Raw genomic sequence first — 18,782 nt, 5'->3', positions numbered from 1 at the left:
GTAACATAGATAATAAGTGAAGGAAGCCATTCTTGGGAATTGCTGAAGAGAAGCAATGTCCTATATCTGCTATGGGCTTTCCCGTAAATGCCTACCAATTTTGTTGAGGGTGGATCTTCTGGAAGGCTGATGTGTATTTTGAGCAGGTTGATAAATGGTCTGATGTTGGGATTTGATGCATTAGGCATTTTTTTGCCTGGTGTATCTCCATCTCTAAGGTCATCTCTCGCTTTCCAAATTTTTCCTCAGTATTTCTGATTCTGTCATCTGCCAACACATTACTCTTACAGCTGATTCACTTGAGTTCTGTTAAAATGTATGTAATCCATTTTTTATTGTGGGATCTAGCTAGTTTTTGTTGGAAGTTTTTTTCTTTCATGTTTCTATTATCTTGTATTTCATGCAGCTACAGAAAATACTGCCTCAGGTATTGATGCTTGTGATAAGATTTCTATGAAATTCTTATTTTGTCTCAAAAATATTTATTGCTTAGTTTCTATTATTTTGATTTAATCTATGGGGTTGTCACTTTTTTGCTATTTTCTGATAGTTTATGACTAGGGACAAGATGAAAACACTAAAAAATATAAGAAATAACTGAATCTTGAAAAATTCTTTCATAGTAATTGTTTCAGAGGCTGTCTTGAGCACAGCAACCATGAAACTATATATAAAATTTTCAGTTTTCAAAGCAGTAAGGCGAGGGTACAACAGAACTGCCACCTTGTCTGCCCGCTTCCAGAGGGCAGACTTTGGCCTGTTTAGAAGACTGACTGAGTCTCTGCAGAGGCAATACTGAATGGCAAAGGAGTCCAGGAAGGCTGGATAGTCTTCAAGAAAGAAATATTAAAGGCGCAAGAGTTCTCTTTCCCCTTGTGCTAAGAGATGAGCTGACTGTCTTGTTTGAAAGGAGAGCTTTGGCTGTAACTTGGAAAAAAGAGTTTATGACCTTTGGAAGAAGGGGCAGGCAACTCACTAGAAGGATGTTATGAGGTTATGCAGGAAGAAAATTAGAAGGCTCAAGGCCCAGCTAGAATTTAATCCTCCTACTACCTTAAAAGACAACAAAAAATGCATCTACAAATATATGTCAAACAGAAAAGGAGGGCTGAGGAGAATCTCCATCCTTTATTGGTTGCAAAGGGGAACATAGTGACAAAGGATGAAGAAAAGGCCGAGGTGCTTTTTACCTTCTTTACCTCAGTTTTAAATATTAAGACCAGTTGTTCTATAGGTGCCCAGCCCCCTGAGTTGAAAGACAGGAACAGGAAATAGAATCAAACTCTCATAATGGAAAGGAAAAATGGTCAGTGATTGCTCCATCACTTAGACAACTCTGTGAGGGTGGATGGGATCCACATACGGATACTGAGGAAGCTGTAAGGAGGTTCCAGGGAACTACAGGTCTGTCAGTTTGACTGCAGTACTGGGGAAGGTCAGGAGCTGATCATCCTTAGTGACATCATATGGCATGTGCTGAACCTGTGTGAGTCAGCACATGGGTTTATTAAAAGCAGTTCTTAACTTACCTGTTCTCTTTCTAAGACAGGGTAATCCACCTAGTGGATGAAGAAAAGGCTGTGGATGTTGTTTACCTGGGCCTTAGTAAAGCCTTTGACACTGTTCCCCACAGCATTCTCCTGAAAAAGCTGGCAACCCATGGCTTGGACAGGTGCTCCCTTTGCTGAGTTATGAACTATCTGCATGGCTGGACCCAGAGAGGAGTGGTAAATGGAGTTACATCTAGTTGGCAGTTGGCCACTGAGAGGTGTTCCCTAGGGCTTAGTGTAGGGCCAGTCCTGTTTGACATCTTCATTGATGATCTGGACAGGGGGATCAAGTGCACCCTCTGTAGTTTCAAAGACACCACCAGTTTGCATGGGCATGTTGACTTGCTAGAAATAGAAAAGCTGTGCAGAGAGACCAGAACATTCTGAATTGGTGGGCTGAGGCCAGTGGTAAGAGGTTCCACGAGGCCAAGTGGTGGATCATGTACTTGGATCATGACAGCACCAGGCAGTGCTACAGGCTTGGGGCAGAGTGGCTGGAAAGCTGCCAGGCAGAAAACGACCTGGGGTGCTGGTCAACAGTGACTGAACATGAGCTAGGAGTATGCCCAGGTGGCCTGGAAGGCCAGTGGCATCCTGGTGTGTAGCAGCAACAGACTGGCCAGCCGGACCAGGGCAGGGATTGTCCCCTTGTACTTGGCATGGTGAGGCCAAGTTTAATTTTGAGCCCCTCGCTGTAAGAAAGATATTGAAGTTTTGGAGCATGTCTAGAGAAGGGCAACAGAGGTAAAGGGTCTGGAGCACAAGTCCTGTGAAGGGTGGCTGAGGGAGCAGGGACTGTTTATCCTGGAGAAAAGGAGGCACAAGGTGGACATGCTCTTTCTCTACAGTTCCAAAAAGGAGTTTGTAGTGAGGTGGGAGTAGGTCTCCTCTCCCAGGTAACAAGCGAGGGAATGAGAGGAAATGTCCTCAGGTTGAGCCACCAGAGGCTCAGATAGAATATTATGGAAAAGTTCCTCAGCTAAAGGATTATCAACACTAGAACAGACTGCCCAGGCAAATAGTGGAGTTGCTATCCCTAGAGGTATTTAAAGACATGCATTTAGTTGCATTACTTAGGGACATGGTTTAGTAACAGACTTGGCAATGCTGAGTTAATGGTTTGCTTCAATAATCTTAGAGGTCTTTTCCAGCTTTACTTATTCTACAATTTTATTCTTGTATTTAGGCTAAATAAAAATCCTGTGAGATGAGCTTCCTTGTAAACTCATAGGGTTTTTTAATGTTTGGGTTTTTAAATATCTTTCATAGCCATTTAGGTGAGTCACCTGCTATTTCAATTCTTCATTATTTAAAATTTGGTAAATACAGTGACTGGAAGTAAAGTCATTATCAGAAAAGAACTCTTCCATTTATTCAACCTACTGGAAAAAATTGAAAGTGCTATATAGTGTGATGATATTTGAAGGCCAGTGCTTAATTCTGAGTTGTACAGAATAGCTTTTTGACATATGTTTCTTTGATTTCTGAAAACGAAATAGATAAAATAGAAAATTTTAAATGAAAGGATTTTCTTGGAGGTTTCATTTTACCTCGTTTGAAATTTCCTTTGTGTCCTTGGTGGGTTCTGTGACTTGTCTTTGCATTCGAAATACTATAATCCTTTAATAACTTGTTTGTACTGTTGAGCTATGCTTTTCAATGCAAGGTTTTCTACTGAGCATCGGGCTAGCGTTGTCATGTATGCTAATATAATTATATACTCAAAGGCTAATATTTCAAATTAATTTTAAGAATTCATTTTCATCAGTCCAGAATACCATCATCAACTAATTTAATCAGAAAGGTAAAAATAAATATACAATTAAATGTAACGATTTCCAGATTTCTTGTTTGGATCTGTGATGGTTATAATGAATGGACGGTCATCTCCTGCCAAAATACCATGAAATGCCATCTCAGGTATGAAAGTTTGAACTGTAATAATGTCTTGTTTTTTGTTAAGCACTGGCAATAATACATCAATGTGTGAGTCAGCACAGGCAGGCATCTGGGACTACCATAACCACAGCTAAAATTTATTTCCATTTCCTCACTAACAGGGGCTCCTTGCAGCAGTGCCCAGACACAGGTGCAAAAAAATGGCTAAAATTTGTAAAATCCACTGGTGTTATGATGTCAAATACTATTTAGCAGTGTGTCTAAAGTCCTAAATAAGAATAAATAACTATCGCAGGCGGATGTATCCCTAAATTGCCTTAAAACTTGAATGTGGGTGCTTTTTTGTTGTTGTTGGGGTTTTGGTTTTTTTTTGTTTGTTTGTTTGTTTGGTTGGTTGTTGTTTTTTATTTTTTAAATTATTATTATTAAATATAGATCTACAGAAAGTATAAATACAAAATTTAAAATGGTGTGTATGTACATCTGGAGCACATAGAGGAACTTGGCTTTCTAGATCTGTTATGGTATTACAGGATTTGTGAATGCTTTGATATAGGTCATTATGATGAGAGAAAAATGCTGATACCTTCCATGATATCAGAGGAAAATTGCAGGCTGTAATAGAGTCTCAGGTTTTTTATGGATTTGGACTCCAGCTTGTCTCTAACAGAACAAACCAGTGTCATTGGAATAATCCCGGGTTTTAAACTGTGAAATGGATGATTGTGTTTCATTAATTCGCCCAAGAAAGATATTGGGCAATGGAACCTGGGTTTCACATGGAGACAAAAAATTTTCTACTTCCAAGCTGAGTCCAGAGAGTCCATTGAGATTCAAGCCTATCAACCCCACTATCGATTCAGTGTAGATAGGCAATTATATTCTGAAGAATAGATGCATATATATTGACCGAGAAAAAATAGATTTTCTTTTGTAGTCAGCTCATAAACTTTCTGTTGCTTCTTGTCTTGATACCAAAGGCAGTTTTGCCTCATCTGTCAACAAAATTGTTCTGCGTGGGGCCTTAAAAAGAATTCAGGAAGGGGGAAAAAAAAAAAATTCAAATTCTTGAGATGAGGTAATGAGGGTTTCCTACCCTAAGTTTTTCAAGGCAACTGGGGCTCTGCCTGTCTTAATTTAAAATCTTATCTCTTTTTGAAACTTATTTTTTCTTACCCTAGAAAGAAGAGCTAGCAAGAAAACATGGATGGGCAGGGGCAGAAGGAAAAAAAAAGATTATAAAATAAAATAAATAGGTACAACTCAAACTTGCTAAACTTAGAAGAGACCAACAGCAGATATATATATATATATATATTTAGCTAAACTTAGCACAAGTTCTGAATTTTAAATTTGGCATACTGAGGTGTTGGGTGTGTCAGAAATGAGAGAGGCACAAAGATCTTCCTGGAAATGATGCAGTGAGAACTCAGACTCCATCTTAAGCTTGTGTCTATCAATCCCTCTTTTTGCTACACTATTCAGGGATGTCTTTATAACAACAACAACAACAACCTAACAACAACAACAAAACAAACACACAAACAAACAAAAACCCACCAAAGAAACAAACAACCCAGCCCCCCCCCCCCCCTCCCCCCTCCCCCCCAAGGACTTAAATAAACTGTAGATTATTTGCTTGATTTAGGTAATCTTTAAGAATATTGACAAACTCAATAAAAAGCCTTTGCTGAAAAAAAATGCACCATGTTATCTACTACCTGCCTTCAAATGCAAGCTTCATAAGAAGACAAAACAGAAAAAGATTTTGCAGGCATGTTAGCAAATATGAATCCTGCTGCTAAAGTCTGATTGCTTGCTATTCTTGTTTCACACTCCATGAAAAGGTTGAAACTGCTTGAAAGCTGGAACTGATGAACTAATACATAAATGATTAGGAATGCTCTGCTAATAATTTCCAGTAAAACTCATCACTGAGTTTCCTTAGGAGCACGTCAACCTCTGCTTTGAATGCTACTTAGACTTGTAAAACCTTTTATTGAGCAGTCCACTTCTTCTCAAAAATAAATTGTCCAAGTCAATTCTGTTATACTGTCACAGATTGGCTTTTTCATTGTGAATTATATCAGCCTCTTCAGCGATTGCCTGTTGTCTTGGCAGAAAGATGCATTTTGACTGTTATTGTCTGCCAGTGACAATTTTTCCCTTAATTTAGGAATTCCTACTTCTCATAAAGGCCAGCTGGAAGCAGCTAACACATTACAGCAACTTCCTCAGCTGTTGGCCTTGAGAATATGTGTTCTCTCCAGAATATATATCTTTGGCAGGAAACAGAAAGAAGGAATCTTGGGTAGCGGGTGTGCATGCCAAATGTAAGGATTGTTATATTTAACGCCTAGCTTTCTGTCCTTGAAATTATGTCTAAAAGAAGTTCAAAAGTAGGACAAAATTCAAACGGGGGGGATAAGTTGGTGGTTTTTTTAAGGAAAAAAAAATTAAAAATAGCTGTTAACTATCTTTGCAAAGGATTCTTTTGTAATCTTTATCAGGAATATTTTACATGTCTTTCTGCTTGAATGGTTTTACAGTACCTTTAGGACCATGTCCAACATGCACAGATTAACAGCCACATAAAAAACCCCCTCTGGCTGTGTACTAGAACATTTAGTCTAAACCGACAAATACAGTTGTCCTACAGGAATTTTTGCTAATCAGCTACATGGCCTTAAAGTGTAGGTCATCTGAACAGTGAGAAGTAAAATGCAATTAACTCCCACAAAAATAAAGTATTGCATGTGCAAGACTGACATGTGGGAGATAGAGTGGGTAGGAAGAAGAACTATAGAAATGTATTCTTCATTTACTAATAATAAAAGCTGTGGGCTTAACCTGAAACCTGCTGATTTAATGCAAATACTACATATTGGTTGGGAGTGGGCATTTTCTGTAAATCTTATATATGTATATATATATAAACACAAAAAAAAAGACAAGCCATTTGGACAGATAAAATTATTTCTGATTAAGTTCACCAATTCATGTGTAAAAGTGAAAATATTTTTTATTTCTTTGAATTTGAAAGCTTTGTTAGAGTTTTAAATATTGAAAGTCAGAAATATGCAGAACCTATACAGCTTCAACTGCATACCATGAGCACTACCTAAAATGTGACAGCTGCACTTCCAACGCAAGGTATTTACCTTAGATTGAATATTTGCAGTGAGAGAAACCAAAGGTGAGACAAGTTTGGGAGGCAGTTTTGGAAGTCTGCTTCAGCTGAATGTACACATGCATATACAGTAAAAGGAGTATGAAAACAAGGGTCAGAGATGTTCCTCTGAAGGTGCATCTGGATGATCTGCAGAAGTTGAGGTGTTTCCTGATGAAGTCAGAACAAGTCCGCAAAATCTTTCAGGATAAAGAAGAAAAATATGAACTACTTGTATTCAGTGTCTGCTCTCAGTTATGGTAGCAGTTGGCTGATGTGTTTGCAGGACAAACTCATGTTTAAGACCACTTCATGAACACAGAAACCTCACTGTCTGTGTAGCTAGCAAGTGCACTACTAAATGCCTGATGCTTTCCCTATTTCATACTATTTCATATTACTTTGAGCTAATATGAGCTTTTATGGTAAAAAGATTTTTTTCTGAGTTTCAGTCAGTAGAATTCTTAATTTTGAAGTCAGACACCACTGCTGCTGTTGCTACTATGTAAACATAGAAGAGCACAGCATACCTAACAAATTCCTCCTTGGTTTTAAAACCCTAGGCATTTGGAAAAATCTTGCTTTACTTGTACACTGACTAGGTTGGGTTTAAAAGTTTTGGAGCTAGGCCTGCTTCTTCTCAACATTCCCCAAACATCTTACAAGACTTAGTAAGTTCCCATTTTTTAAAAAATAAGAAAATATGCGCTGTTAAAATTTAGTACATTTCTGTGAAAATAAAAGTACATAGAACACAAATTTCTTTATTTCCTGCTTTGCCACATATTTCCTGTATGAACTGAGACATTTCATTTAATCATCCTTTGATGTCAGTTTCTAAAGTTGGGATACTAATAAGTAGGTCAAGCAAATCTAAAATTAATTGTTTGCAAGATCTCTACATCCTGGGATGAAAAACTACATTGTAATGCTTCATAACACTCTTAAATATCTCATCAAGGCTAGTAAAGGCTCAGTTATTTAAAGGATCTTAATTCACCAATTAAGATTTTAATGACAAAGTCTTGCCAGATTCTGCATAGAAATTCAGCACCTAAACACTGATTAGCTGAGAGATCTGTCTGTTGCATGTTGTGCTATTTGCAGTCACAACAAACTTTCAGGCCAGAGCTTATTTGATGTAGAGAAGATGTGACTGCTGCCAGAGTGCTCTCCACAAAGGCACCTGCCTACAGGAATTGTTTGGCATTATCAATTAGCAGATAAATCACTGGAGCCCATTTTGTTAGCAAAAAGACTAGTGTTTTTCAAATCCCATTCTCCCCTCCAATATTCCAGGGGTCTGGATTGCACCTACTCACTCTAGGATAACCTAAGGCAGAGGAATTATTTTTGGAGATACTGAGTACCAGGTCCACCTGCCTATGTCCTCCTTCTCTGTAGCTGAAAAAAGGAATACCACACGCTCACGTATACTCTAACTTCGGTTGATAAACATGCAAATCTTTGAAGGGGAAAAAATGTAACACTGCATGCAATATTACTCTAAATTAAGATCACCATGATAGCATTTAAAGATTATTTTTCCTTATTTGACATCTTCAACATATTAGCTTCATCATCTTGCCTTAATTTTCCCTTTACTCTCAAATTTGTTTTCTCTTTGTGTTGTAGTTTTAGTTTTATCTTTTTTTCACCTTTTTTTTTTCCTATTCTGTTGTCAAAATTTTAATTTCATTAAAATATTCAAAAAATAATTACCTCTGAAACTATGATAAGAGAAATTTAAAGAGTGGTCAGAATTTTAGCAAAATCAAAATCTATGTTCATCTGCTATTGGGGATAAAATTTGTGTAGGTATATATGTGATTTTTTATGTTGACCATATGCATAATATTGGTTGTTATAGGAACTCAGATTATTTTTATCTGCACAGAGAAAAGGCAGAGAATTCAAGAAAATGAATTCTGTTGAGAGGCTTTTCTCATGCAATTTTACAGCAGTATACTAGATTTGAAATTGATAGCATACTATGAAAATACTTCAGTACCAACTGATTTTCCTCCTGTAAATTTGTTCATGTGTTAAACTGTGGTTGATACCGAATAGACAACTATATATTTGTAATTTATTATCTTTACACGCCTTGGCTCATGGAGGTGAGATACAGTTCTATGTTGACTCACTGAGAACAGGAGCAAAATCAAGTCCACTTGCTGCCTTTGTAAAATGCCAGTGTTTGATTTCATGTGGTTACAAGTTCAGTCTCTTGTGAAAACATCCAAGTGTATATCCTAGTCTCTTATACCTCTCTTGGAGTCTTATGAGGCCAAAAGACAGGAGTCTCACTTCTCTTACTGCACACACTGGAGCACAAGCCCTCTATTTCCCATTTAGCATGTATAAATCTTTCTTCCAAGATAGTGTTTAATATGTCACTCAAATGCACATAGATAACAAAACCAAAGGGTAAAAACTTGTTTAGTGTTTCCTATAGTCACAGTTTATTTATCCTTTGCAGAAAACTATACTTCTTCATCTCCATCTCAAGACAGGATGGCTGGGAAACATTTTTTGTTATAGCACCTTCTCCTTGTCTTTCTCATTTCAGATTTTTTTCAGCTGCTTCTCAAAGCCTTCCAAAGTTTCAAGAGCAATAATGAGAACATTTATGTAATAAAAATTATTTAGAAAACCATTTTCAGGATTATGTGGCAAAATTTGCAGCCTGAGCTCTTACATTATACATTACAAGAAACTTATTCTTATTTGAAGATGTTTTCTATAGAACATTTCTATAAAACTTGGTGAAATTTCTGGGTGCTTGAGTCAAAATCATTAGAGGCTAGGAGAAAGTTCCAATATGTAATTTTTAATAGATTCGTAGCTAAAGCAATAGCATGTGTGTCAAATGGACAGAAAAGTAATTCACATCCTATGAAATTTTGTTCACAAAAAAGTCAGAAAAGGCATGTTTTGTTTGAGGGCTTTTCGTGGGGTTTTTTTGGAATAGGTTTTGTGAACATCTGTACAACACTGTCCAAGTTTTCACTCTAATATATTATTTTAAAATACTATTTAATTAAATATATATTTTTGTTAGAAGTACAATGTTACCATTTGTCATGGGTGGGCACAGTTTAATTTGTGGTTGGGAAGGAATGTGGAGTGTTGCCCTGTCAGGACCTTGGAATTGTTTTAGAAAGGACAGGGATCTATCAGAAGCTAATTTTAGATATTGACATCTGCTTTGACCACTGAGAATTTTGAATGTGACTTTGGGAAGTACCAATATAAATTCTGATTTTGTTCAAGTCAGTCCTTTTCCTCCTGGCCAGCTGAACAGGTAACATCAAGTCAGGACGTCCTGTTGAGGGCAGGAGGCCCCAAGGCCTAGCTGGGCACCATTGGCTCCCAGTGGGGGAGGAGAGGCTGCAGCTTAACATGAACTACTTTTAAAACCCACCCAAAGCCCCGGGCCCCTGATAACAGCCATGGGCCTGGTTGGGATGGGGCTGCCCCGATTGTCACCGAGGGGTGGGCAGAGCTCCTCCCCCCCCCTCCTCTGGTGATTCCCAGGGAGAGAGGAAAAGAACAGAGAGGGGAAACTCTGCTGAGGTGGGGGAGGGACTGCTCTCCTGCAGAGAGCACATGGCCACTGCAGGCCTGGGCAGATTTAACCCTTTCCTGGCAACATGCAGCTTCCAAGGCCTAACCCTTCTCTAAAAGAGAGAAGAAAGAAATAGAGTGGGCGTAGAACAGACACTGCATGAAGTAAGTAGAGCAAGAGTGAAAGAACTGATAAGGATTATTAGAAGGAGGGATTAAGGAAGTGGGCATTTTTTAACCGGACTTCTCTGGGGTAAACTATGGAGAAATGGACTGTCTCTTGTAACATCTCAATGTTGTTTGGGGAATGTTAGTTCTAGTCAAAGTTGGGGAATGATATGATTGAGATTTAAGTGGGAATCTTAAAGCCCCTCACTCATGGGGTAAAAGGAGGTCTCAGCCTTTGAGACTAAGATGATTTTAGAGACAGAGTGATTTGAAGCCCTCAGCTCCTGGAGTAAAAGGAGGTCTCTATTTCTTTTGAGACAGAGACAATTTTAGAGATAGAAGAAGAGAACCCTTGTTTTGTACTGGAAGAAGCATTCTTAAACAGTACACCAGATACACTGGGAGGCCCAGGAGTAGCCAGGGGAAAGGCTAGAACAGCACAATCTGCAAAAAACTCCAGGCAGTTGCAGATTTGTGACACTGAGAGCCACCAGACTGTTTTTCTCTTGTAGCGAATTGTAGTATTTCACACAAGACTAGATGGCCGCCAATGGCAAAAGTAAAAGAATCTGCTCTCTGGCACTGGGTTGGGTATTACAGCTTTTATTCTCAAGTCCTGCTCTGCTCGCTGGAGATCTTTCCTGATGACTCGCTGATACCAGAGAGCTGTGGCTCCTCCCCCTTCAGGGCTTTTTCCCCCAGGGGGCAGGGCCCAGAGGCAGGGCCCAGAGGCACCACCCAATCAGGGATACGTGGGTGGGGAACAGAGTGAGGTTACATTTCAGTGTGGGGGATGGGCACTGCTGGGCAAGGACAGATCACATGATACATAGAAAAAACATTACAAATCCGATGAAATATAAACCTAATTAATGCATTACAACATTTCCCCTTTTCTTATTAAATTAAGAAGGAGGAAGGCTCGGTTCGTGGGAGATGCTCAGAGTTGAGACCTTGAGTACCTTTAAAGTTGCAAAAGAAAAATGACCTTTAGTGCAAACTGTTTAGAAAGACACTGTCAAGGAATAATGATAATTAGAAGGAGAAGGTTCACCACTTTCTCCTCCTCCAGGCAGCACTGGCCACTTGTGGGCCCTCTGCAGGGGGTTTTGCAGTTTTGGGGATGAAAGGTTTCACCCACTCAGCTGGCACCCACTTGAGACTTGGGGAAGTGGACACATAGACATACCCATGACCCCAGGTGACCAGATCATGAGGACTTTTTGGTTCTCTGGTCACTGGATCCTTTACTATCATATCCGATGACTTTTGCTGAAAGGCAGAACTGGTTAAAGCAGGATTATTTAGTTTAACATTTACATTTTCTAGTTTCTTTGAAAAATTCCCTTTAGACCTTTGCAACTTCCCACCCCCATTGTACCGAAAGTCCAGAAATTGCTTCTTTAATTGGGCATTGAGATGCCCAATGTCCAGCCTGATCGCACAGGAGACACGTTGTTCTTCTCTTGGGTGGTGGCCGTGGCACAGGTACAGGAAACATGGTGTCTGCAGCAGCTTTCTGTGGTGGCTTGACTCTGGAATTGTGGTTTTGATGAGCCTTTATGAAGGGAATCTTCCTGGCACACACCTGGAGCATGTCATGTAAAGTTGGAACTGGTTCTGTGGACAGGCTGAGGTTAGCTGCCTTGCACTATTCGTCTGCATCGGCCAGAGCCATCTCCTCCAGGACCTGTTCCTGGGTTCCCTTATTCTTAACCTGTAACTCAATAGCTTGGGTTAATTGCTCCGCAAATGTTATTAAAGGTTCTGATGGAAGCTGCTTTATTCTGCTATAAGGTTGGAAAGACTTATTGGGCTGGGTTGCTAATTGAATTGGCAGATTCTTATTACCAACAGCCGTTTCGGCATTTTGCCAAAGCTCCAAAAGCAAATCTTTTTGGAGGTCTAAGGGAACTGTAGTATTTCTTGCTAAATTTGCTTTTAAACAGTTGCAAAAGTATTCTCTTTCGTATTTGAATTTGGCCTGAGCTTTGCATAAACCCTGAATCACTTGTTGGGGGAAGGGGTCCCAATTACTGTGGACAGCACTCCCTCTTTTTGATTGTTGATATGTGAAAGGGGTGGCAGAAAAGTGGGGATTGCTTCCTGCTTCCAGGTTCCCGGCTCCCCCCACCCCTCCCCCCTCCCTACCCCGGGCATGGGAACAGGGACTGTGGGCAGGGAAACCGTGGGAACCAGGGGCAGGGAGGGGCTGGAGGCTTGAGTCACACAGGGAGGAGTTGGAGGGCGGAGGTTTGAGGGTAGGGGGCGGAGTCAGAGGAGAGGGCAGTGCTGGGGGCAGCACCAAAGGGAAGGGTCTGGGGAGAAGAAGGGACTGCAGGAAGGACTGACAGACAAAGGGAGAGACTCCTCATGGCTCGGGAGCACATGGCTTCAGCCATTTTGGACAAAGGTATCCCCTCCATCTTACGACCCCTCCACCTGGGGACTACTAAGATGGGAGGTTTGAGCACTCGGACTGCCTGCAAAGGTACAAGCTGAGGAAAACTCACAAAAAACTGGGTTTTTTTCTTTTTTATTATGCTTTTGCAATGCAAACCTAATTTTTAAGCTATAAAAAGCAAAATTTGCATCTTCTTTATTGTTAGAGGAGCCAGATTCAACTATTTTTTTTGTTATAGCCTCCCAAAATTCTGGGGAGCTTATTTGCTCTAATGATAAGTGTGGAAACTGAGAAAACCACCACAGAAATAATTTTTTCAGCTGTTTCTTTGAATAATTGGGTCTCATCATTATTCAAGGTATATAAAATATAATATTAGACTCTTTTGTGAGGAACAGACAGCCTAGCACCCATTTTTGGCTCAGATTTTGAGTTTCTGTGTCCTCTTTATTGTGACTGAGAATCTGAAAGGAAAAAAAAAACTCGCTGGAGAGAAAAAAAAAGCCAAAAGGGGAAACAGTTTCCTTTTCCACTCCCCCAGGCTGCAAAAGAAGCGTGCTATTAAAGCACTTTGAAGGTTTCCTCTGAAAGCAAAGCCTTCCACGAAAAAGCAAAAAAAAAACCCTTTTCCCTGAGGAACATTGCCCCTGAAAAGGATTTTCCCTTAAAAAACCAGAAGTGGTACTCACCAAAATTCCCGCGTTCCTTTCCTTTCTTTCCCAACCACTCCTTTTGCCTGAGACTGACCCTTTTTGGTGCAAAAATAGCTTCTAGTCTCAGTCTCCAGGATTAGTTTTCCACTAACACGTGGTCACTCTCCGGAGCTGCTTGCCATTTGGGGGAGTTTCTTTGCAGCACTCCGATGGGATTTTTGAGTCCAAGGGAGAAGGCTGCAGCCCTGGCCTGTAGAGTCCTGTGTTTCGGAGACTCCACAGTGAACGCCAAAGCCTGACGGGTCTGTCTCTGTGTGGGATTCCTCGGCCACGTACTTCCCGAGTGGTTCTTCCAGCTTTTTGGGAACCTTTTGTGGCTTTGAGCCACACGTTGCGTGCCAGTTGTAGTATTCCCCACAAGACTAGACAGCTGCTGATGGCAAAAGTAAAAGAATCTGCTCTCTGGCATTGGTGAGTCATCGGGAAAGGTCTCCAGCAAGCAGAGCAGGACTTGAGAATAAAAGCTGTAATACCCAACCCAGTGTCAGAGAGCAGATTCTTTTACTTTTGCCATCGGCAGCTGTCTAGTGGGGAATACTACAGCGAATGTCTCCGTAAGACTCTAGAGAGACTCCTCTCCCAAAGTGATGAAAGATTATGTTTAAATGGTGAAACTAACTGAAAATCACAGGTTGTGTCTCTCTGTCTGCTTTGCAAGAAAGTTAACAGTTTGTAAGGGGAGGGAAGAGTGTTTTGAAGTTTCATTTTGTTTTTTTGCTGTGTTTTTGTTTTTGTTTTGTTTTTTCCAATTTTTCTTTTCCATTATTTTAGTGTGCGTTAATAAAGCTAATTTTTTATTATTATTATTTTTAAGCTTGAACCTGCTTTGCTTTTCCTGATCTTCTCCCACAGAAAGAGAGTAAACACTAAGACCACTACACTAATTTGGGCAAAAATAATTTGGTGAACATGAAACCACTACACTAATTGGTGTTTCCGCCCAGTTTTTAACTAAAATCATTACACCATTGTTACAGTGCTTGGTTGTTTTATTTTCTTACCTCATTCTCTGTGACAACAAGATGGCAAGCTTAAATAAAGGCCAGGCATCATGTCTTACACTGTGTGTTTTATTTGTGAGACACATGTGAAAACGTGAAGCTGCGATGCAAAGACATGAGGCATACACTCTGCTTAGCAGACAGAGCACTTTTGCTGTAGTTGATTAATAGCTTTATTAAAAATTCTTCTCTCTGCTATTATCTGTGAATGTTTTTTCCATCACTTTAAGCTCTAATAAGAGTAAATTAATATATTGATACAAGACAGTAACCTTTGCTTCCTTCAGGCACACTGCTGTATTTGAGTTTCCTCACAAGCTCTACAAAATGGACTTGGACAGCAATAGGATGCTGGAGTGAGTCCTTCAATTAGCACTGCTAATTAATTTTTACTTTTTAAATTGATTTTCATTTAGCTAATGGAATAGAATTCAGAAATCTTGGAATGCTGACATCTGAAGAAGCAGCCACTGACTTCACATGGACTGGCATTTCATGTTCATAATTGCTGGCAAAGATACCTTTCCAATGAATGTGTCTTGTGTGTTCCAGTGCTCTGTCACCTGTGGCAAAGGTATGCAGTCTCGAGTCATCCAGTGCATGCACAAGATCACGGGAAGGCATGGCAATGAATGCTTTTCTTCAGAAAAGCCTGCAGCCTACAGACCCTGTCATCTCCATCCCTGCAATGAGAAAATTAATGTTAACACAATAACATCACCCAGGTTAGGTAAGCAGTCAAAAATGACAAATCTCTTTTCAGTTCTTTCTCTCCACACAGTAATGATGTTTAGAAACCGAAGTCTAGGACTAAGGAGGTATTCAGGAGATTTAAATTCTATGCAGAGACTGATCTTCCTACCTCAGGTTTTGAGTATGTACATCAGAGACTGTCATTAAGAATGGTGAAGGGGTTTGTTATCCAAGGAAGGACCTTATCATGAGAATGTATGGCATTAAGGGAACAAAACATCCCATATGAAAATATATTTATATTAGAGACACTATAAACTAAAAATATGTTTTTATATATATTCACCCAGTCAATTTTATCAAACCTTTCTAAAGTAAGAAAATACCTTCTTTTCTGTTGAAAAATTCTGCAGACTCTGTTCTCTTGATATTTGTGAAATCAAGGAGGCCCTTATTCTTTAAATACAGACAGCTCTTTCCACTTGTCTTTAGTTCAAATATCTGCATTTATGCCTGATGGATTAGGATGTGTGAAGGAAAATTACTTTGAATGGAGATTTGCTGTACCTGGCAGAACTCAGGTCTGTTCGGTTCTTAAAGAAATTATGTTACTGCATAACCACAGAACTGTTAATTCTGGTAGTTCTTGTTTCCTAGTTCATTGTTGATGATGATTACCACTAGTTCCCCTAATCATTCATCTGTATCTTGAGTATGACAGCAGTATTCACAGGCTTGAATATGACAGGAATATTCACAGCAAACCCTCCTCAGATGATTTTCCAGAGCCCTTGTTAAGCTAAATCTTCCTGTCCAATAGATGGCTCCTGCATGGAAAACAGGACTGGCATTTCAGACCGCGTACAATGCTTCCTTTACGACAGTGAAGGGTATTTCTCCTTGAGGTTTTTAACCTTTGAACATTTCTGTGCAGTAGTCATTATTTCAATTTTCTGTTGCCAATGGCCCTCTCCTTGCTATTTCCCTTTTTGAAGGTTCCTTCCCGTGGTACTTTATCTTTCTTCAGCTGGTCTCACAGAAGCAAGATGCCATCTCCCCATCATTGATGCTTTTTCCCTGGTGAGGTTATGTAAGCAGCTTTGTGTCACAGAGTCAAGTGAATCAGAAAGGATCACACAAAAAATACAGTGTCAGTTAAAATTTGACTTAAAGTGAAAAAAATAAATAAATTGGACTATGTTGTCCTCATGGCATGGATTATGTAGCAGTGATCTTAGTATGCTACAAGTCAATGCCATCCAGCATGGAATGAGAATCCAGTCTAGTAGAAACCTTAGCATTTCCAAAATACATAATGAAGTGCTTCTCTTCAATATGTTGATAATTTTTGCCATAATTTGGTTCCATTCATATCAGGCAGTAGGGATCTTTGATCTGGGGGTAGGGCTAGTGAAAGCTGATGGGGATTGTGCCACTAGCTCTTTTACAAATTTCTCTCCCTTTATTTAATATTGGCGGTTAACTCAAATGTGAGATTGACTTATTTTTTCAGTATTTGTGATGGGTTTTGGACAATATCTTATATTTGTGCTGTGTTTTTCACTGGGTTCCCATTTTAATTCCATGTATGTGCTACATACTACATATGCAAGTATTTAGTTATACTTGATATGTATAACTAAATGTGAAAAGTTCCAACTCTAGTACTACGGTCCCTCTATGATAAGGTAAGAGGTTTTCATAAGTGAACAAGGCAGAAAGATGAGCTCTGCTCACTCGTGAGAAGATAGCTGCCTGAAATTAAACTAATTAAGTTCAATGCAACTTAATCCAATTTGTAAATAAAGCTGGCCTTAAAAAGTTTTGATGTTGAATATATTGACAACAGGAGGACTAGGGTAATTCCTTCTTTTGTTAAATATCTACATCTATAACCCTTTCTCTTCCCCAGATACACTTCTTATGTCCTTGTCTCTTTTGCTACATGATTCTTCACTAGTAAAGGCAACAGTAATGTATATTTGATTTTGCTGTTGTTGTTTCACAGCTGCTTTAACATTCAAGTGCCTAGGAGACCAGTGGCCGGTGTATTGCAGAGTGATAAGAGAGAAGAACCTCTGTCAAGATATGAGGTGGTATCAGCGATGCTGTGAAACGTGCAGGGACTTTTATGCACAAAAAATGCAACAAAAGAGTTGACCTCTGTCAGGCTGGCTGGCTCTCAGCTCTTTACAATCTTATTTATAAACACTCACACACCTACACAGGCTTTTTCAAACCAAATATTATCAGATCACATATAATTTAATCAAATTAATTTATTTTGCCTGCCAGACATCGTTAATGGTTTTGGTTAGACAGCCAACATGTTTTATCTTCTGACATTTTCACAATGAATTTTTATATGAACACTTCTGGATACATTTATCAGAATCTTTAAAAAATAGTAACTAGTATTTTAAATGTTTATTTTCAGTAAGGTCATCTGTTGCAAAAAAAAAAAAAAAAAAAAAAAAAAAAGTCAGTTATCTTGAATTTATTTTAATTTAGCTGAATAGTTTTGTTGTATATGGAAATAAAGTCCTTTTTAATTTTATTATATTTTCGGCATTTGGAGTCAGAATGATCTTGTGGTTTTTTGCAACAGATGTCAAAGTGAACAAGCTAACATTACTAAACAGGTTATTACAGAATGTATTGTGAAATTAGTTCATTTGATTTAGAAACATACTGAAGGGGATATTCTACTGTAACTTATATTATAAACAAAAAAGTTAAAATAGCTAAGTAGAGATTTTGATCATTCTCATGGACACATACTTGAACACAAGTATTAAATCAATGAAACACTGTAGAGATTTACACTGAATCACTGTTGCACTGTTTAAGGTTGTGTAGAGAAATGCAGTCCTAGAACTTGTACCATCCTATGAATCCACGTCTGTAGTGTTTTAACATGTCACTTAATTTTTGAAGTTTTGAAACAAAGTACCCATGCCCCTCTATATCTTTGTGTGTCCTTTTGCAGATTTACAAATGGAAGAGTCCTTTCTCCTGCCACTTGTATGAATTAATCTGTTAAACATTCTCAGTTCTCCGTTGATGATTTAGAAAATAGCTTTGTAATACTACTTTAGTTTTATCTTTGTCTAATGAAAAAGTCTTTATTAAAATTAAATGTTTTACAGTTTTGTGAAACATTATGAAACAGCTAAGATTTTCCTTATGAGAAAATATTGTACATGATTCACATGATTTTTACATTTTCAATAAAAAGCAAAGCTTCTTTTGTTATTTGAATTTTTCTTTTTTGTGTGTCTGTGTCTGGTAGATTAATCCATCGAGCCCTGCATCACATCAGGTACAGCTACAGTATGAGTGCCTTCTGCCTCTTGACTTAGGTGCCACTCTGCAGCTGCAGACAGACATGTCACTCTGTGAGCCTTGATATATATGGAAAGTTGAAAATAACAAAGTACATTCTGTGGAGAGGCAGTTATTTATGTCAGGTGAGTCCTGTAACCGCTGAACTTGGCAAGTGGACAGCGGTAGGTTTTCTGCCCCCATTTTGTGATGCAAGCCTTTAAGTATGTTCTGAAAATACTTAGGAGAGCAATACCTGAAGGCAAGACAACTGGAGAAATAAGCCAGAAA

The 18,782-nt window shown here is 39.0% G+C and overlaps 1 protein-coding gene across 1 annotated transcript in view; it reads left to right on the top strand.

Annotated features, from left to right (window-relative positions):
- The window catches only part of ADAMTS19 (ADAM metallopeptidase with thrombospondin type 1 motif 19), a 143,778-nt gene extending 125,547 nt beyond the window's left edge, over positions 1-18,231 (top strand). Inside the window, exons 22-23 of the mRNA XM_040090047.2 lie at positions 15,027-15,204; positions 17,176-18,231. Coding sequence (XP_039945981.1) covers positions 15,027-15,204; positions 17,176-17,327 — 330 coding nt within the window. The 3' untranslated portion in view covers positions 17,328-18,231. The remainder of the gene's footprint in view (positions 1-15,026; positions 15,205-17,175) is intronic.
- Positions 18,232-18,782: the final 551 nt, after the last annotated feature.

Source organism: Hirundo rustica, chromosome Z (assembly GCF_015227805.2).
Source record: "Hirundo rustica isolate bHirRus1 chromosome Z, bHirRus1.pri.v3, whole genome shotgun sequence".
Classification (NCBI taxonomy): Eukaryota; Metazoa; Chordata; class Aves; order Passeriformes; family Hirundinidae; genus Hirundo; species Hirundo rustica.
This window is presented reverse-complemented; position numbering and strand designations above follow the sequence as displayed.